A 4039-nucleotide genomic window follows, 5' to 3' on the forward strand; every position below is an offset into this window, starting at 1 on the left:
TCCTAAGTGCGGTGTCACTTTTGAAAATGGGACTTAGGTGCTTTTGAAAATGGGACTTGCTGCAGGTCACACAGGGAGTCTGTGTCAGTCAGACTGGAACCCAGGTGTCCTGAGGCTCTCAGGACGAGTGTTTTGTTTGGTTCCTGATGCTCCTTGACATATATTCCATACTGGATCACTTGATGATGAAAGGAGACTCGAGGAGCTCGGTTTGTTTACCTTAACCAAAAGAAGGCTGAGGGGGATATGATTGCTCTCTTTAAATATATCAGAGGAATAAATACCAGGGAGGGAGAGGAATTATTTCAGCTCAGTACTAATGTGGACACGAGAACGAATGGATATAAACTGGCCGTCGGGAAGTTTAGGCTTGAAATTAGACGAAGGTTTCTAACCATCAGAGGGGTGAAGTTTTGGAACAGCCTTCCGAGGGAAACAGTGGGGGCGAAAGACCTCTCTGGCTTTAAGATTAAGCTTGATAAGTTTATGGAGGGGATGGTTTGATGGGATGCAGTGATTTTAGTCAATAACGGTGGTCGATGATGGGATATTAAAAGTTACTACAGAGAACTTTTCCAGGCGGTCTGGCTAGAGAATCTTGCCCATATGCTCGGGGTTCAGCTGATCGCCATATTTGGGGTCGGGAAGGAATTTTCCTCCAGGGTAGATTGGCAGAGGCCCTGGAGGTTTTTCACCTTCCTCCGCAGCATGGGGCAGGGGTCGCTTGCTGGAGGATTCTCAGAGACTTGAAGTCTTTAAATAATGATTTGGGGAGTTCACCAGCTAAGTCAAGGGAGAGAATTCTTCCAGGAGTGGGTGGGTCAGGTTTTGTGGCCCGCATCATGCGGGAGGTCAGACTAGATGATCATAATGGTCCCTTCTGACCTTAGAGTCTATGAGTCTATGATTACTTGTTCTGTTCATTCCCTCTGGGGCACGTGGCATTGGCCACTGTCGGAAGACAGGACACTGGGCTAGATGGACCTTTGGTCTGACCCAGTATGGCTGTTCTTATGTGCTTATATTCCAACATACTTGAAGTGGGATGATGAATGACTGTCTTGAGCTACAAAGAAATCTTTTTAAGTAGGTGTTTAAATTTAAGCACACGCTTAAAGCCCCATGCAACTTAAGATGTTTAAAGTGCTTTCTTGAATCAGCACCTTATGGTACGTCTACACTGCAGTTAAAGACCCACGACCGTGTCGCTCAGAGCCCAAGTCAACTGACTCAGGTTCACAGGGCTTGGACTGTGGGCCTCAAACCAGCAATTGGAGTCCGGTCTCTGAAACCCAGCAATGGGGGATGGGGTCTCAAAGTCCTGGCTCCAGCCCGAGCCCAAACGTCTACACAGCAATTTGTTAGCCCCACAGCCAGAGTCAACTGACCCGGACTCTGAGACTCGGGACCACGGGTTTTTCTCTGCAGTGTTGACGTACCTCAGAGCCCACGTGAACAACACCTGAATATTCTTGACCAGCCATTCTTCCCTCTAAAACCTTTCGAGATGTTGGTAATTATAAATAGTCTCCTCACACTCTGCCCGAGGAAACATTTACATCAGAAGCTGCAAAATGGAAAGACACGGATCCATAGAGTATGAGTCCCTTAAATCCACCCCACCCCAATCATTTCAAGACTTTCCCCCCATACCTGACAAGCAACACTGAAGACCAAATGACTTGCTCACATTCACACAGGGAGTCTGAAGCGGAGCAGGGAAATGAATCCCAGCTCTTCTGAAACGGAACCCTTTGCGTAGGCTTGGAAGGATTCGATTTTCATCCATGAATGTCAATGTCATTGTACACACACAAACCAACAACAAAAAATATTTCCACCCAGGATCATCAAAACTTACAGGTAGGCAAAGTAAGAAAAATGCTGCTTGAGAACTCTTCTTAGAGTTTGCTTTAAGGATATTTACTTTGTCCATTCTGATATGTGATGTCGACACCTTTGTGTTTTAAATGGTTATAAATCTTAACTTTTTGAATCTGCACATCTATTGTCATTAAATAATTACTGTCCCACACCCCCCCTCATTTTCTGATCCCCCCAGAACTTCCCACAACTGTGAAAATGTCAAATTGACAGAAAGTGGAGAAAAAAATGCTTGAAAATAAATATCGATATTCTCAGTCCAAGTTATCATTCTGCCAAGCCTACCCATGTGCCTGGAGTGTGCACTGCCTGCCTAACGTGGGCCCTGATCCTGCGAACGCCCCAGGGAATAACTCGATACACACACCGTCCCCTTGAACTGAATGGACTGGAATTCCTCCTTGCAGAACCAGGGCCTGGGGCTGCACGACTGCGCGGCAGGGGCTGTATATTTCTCTCTGGACTAGAGCCGGTCTCAGCAAAGCTGTGAGGAGTCCGAAGCTAAGGGAGGCGGTGACTGACTGGCTCTGCAGCAGCGCTCTGCGCAGCTCACCACTAAGCTAGTCTGGCGGCACATGCTCAGTGGCAGAGAGCGTGTGCTCAGAGTGACTCCTGTGGCAACCGAACCCAGCTGAGCTGCAGGGCTCTCGGTGATTAGCCCCAGAACTCACCATCATTTTTTAACTCCCTGGATTTGGGGTTAACCCTGGAGCTCTCCGCTCTGGTCCCCTTGCTCCCAGGCAGCATCTTTTGCTCTTCAGGCCAGCAGGACTTCACAGGGCTGCACGGGGTCCAGATTCTTAAGCTGCTCCATGCATGGAGTAGCTACAGAATTGGACAAAGGATTAAGTACTGGGAAAAGTACCGGCAAGCCTTGCGTGTGCCAGGGAGCTTAGCCCAGCACAGAGAAGACCCAGCTAACTGGCCCATCACGCACTCTGCAGGCTTAAGGCTCCTTTGCCATGCCAATGAGTCTCTCCAACCCATCCCCTCTCTGGCTCAGGGTAGCTTAGCGCAGCCCCTGGCGTACCGCAGCTTGTGCAGCATCAAAATTAGCAGTGGGGTAAAAGGAAATCCCTAGCACGCCTCCAGCCCCTCCTGTGCTACCTGGCCTTCCTACCCTCAAGGAACCGCATGCTTCAGAGGGTGTGACCAGGCCTGGCACATGTCCAAGAAAGCTGCAGGGGCCCTTTGGTTTAAACACCACAGCTGGTTATTAAGCCAGACTTAAAGCAGAGAGGAAAGTGCTGCAGACCCTGACCAGCGCCACTTCCTCTCTCAGCACAGCCACCTGCAGGAGGAGAGTCCACAGCCTGCATGTGCTTCTCCCTGGGGACCTTTCAGAGCGCTGCCCTGGGAGGAAGGGGTGCACATCACTACAGGCTCATCAGGCCTTTTAAAGATGGCAGCCTAAATACACGCCTCATTTTCGAGCCAGCAGCGTTTCCCCTTCACGAAACGAACGTGTGTGAGGCTTTCCTCGGCTGCACCTGTCCCCCAGCTGGGAGGCAGCAAATCCTGGGTGGGAGGAAGAGACAGGGAGTCAGCCCCCCTACCCCAGACAGTCTGGATTGCAGCAGGGGGCCGGGTAGGCACCACATGGAACTTGCCCAGCTCCTGCTTTTCACAGCTGAGCGCCGTTTGCTCAGACCCCGGGTGCGCGCCATGAAATCTAGGTCAGAGACAGGGAAGCGCAGGAGAGATGCTGAAGCAAAGGGCATTGTTTGTGCTCTAGACTTGCAAGGAGGCTGCTGGCACGTTGCATGGGAATACGGGGGAACAAGCCAGCAGCATAGGTGCAAAGAGCACCCCCAGGCATGAAGCTTCCCTCCCATGCAAATGCAGATGAAGCCCTTGCAGCCCTCCCCGCTTGTGGCCGAAGGGGTCACCTGGTTATTGAGCGTATCCCAAGAGCTGTAATACAAGGTGCTCCCTGGGGTACAGTTTCTAGCTTCGTTTGCACTAGAGAGCACGAAGTTCACACGTCCTGGCACTGAACCGGTGAGACGGCACTGATGCAAACCCCGTTTGGGCAGCCGCGTCCATCCAGCGTGAAGCTGCCGCAGCACGGTGGGTCTGTACGTACGAGGCTAGCTCGGCCCACTGAAACCCTGCAGGAGCTGGGGTGAGGGGCAGCGCTCATCTATTGATTTCA

The 4039-nt window shown here is 51.1% G+C and overlaps 1 protein-coding gene across 1 annotated transcript in view; it reads right to left on the reverse strand.

Annotated features, from left to right (window-relative positions):
• LOC135977179 (R3H domain-containing protein 2-like) overlaps window positions 1-1484 on the reverse strand; it is a 31750-nt gene extending 30266 nt beyond the window's left edge. Inside the window, exon 1 of the mRNA XM_065576488.1 lies at window positions 1440-1484. Coding sequence (XP_065432560.1) covers window positions 1440-1484 — 45 coding nt within the window. The remainder of the gene's footprint in view (window positions 1-1439) is intronic.
• Window positions 1485-4039: the final 2555 nt, after the last annotated feature.

Source organism: Chrysemys picta, chromosome 22 (assembly GCF_011386835.1).
Source record: "Chrysemys picta bellii isolate R12L10 chromosome 22, ASM1138683v2, whole genome shotgun sequence".
Classification (NCBI taxonomy): domain Eukaryota; kingdom Metazoa; phylum Chordata; order Testudines; family Emydidae; genus Chrysemys; species Chrysemys picta.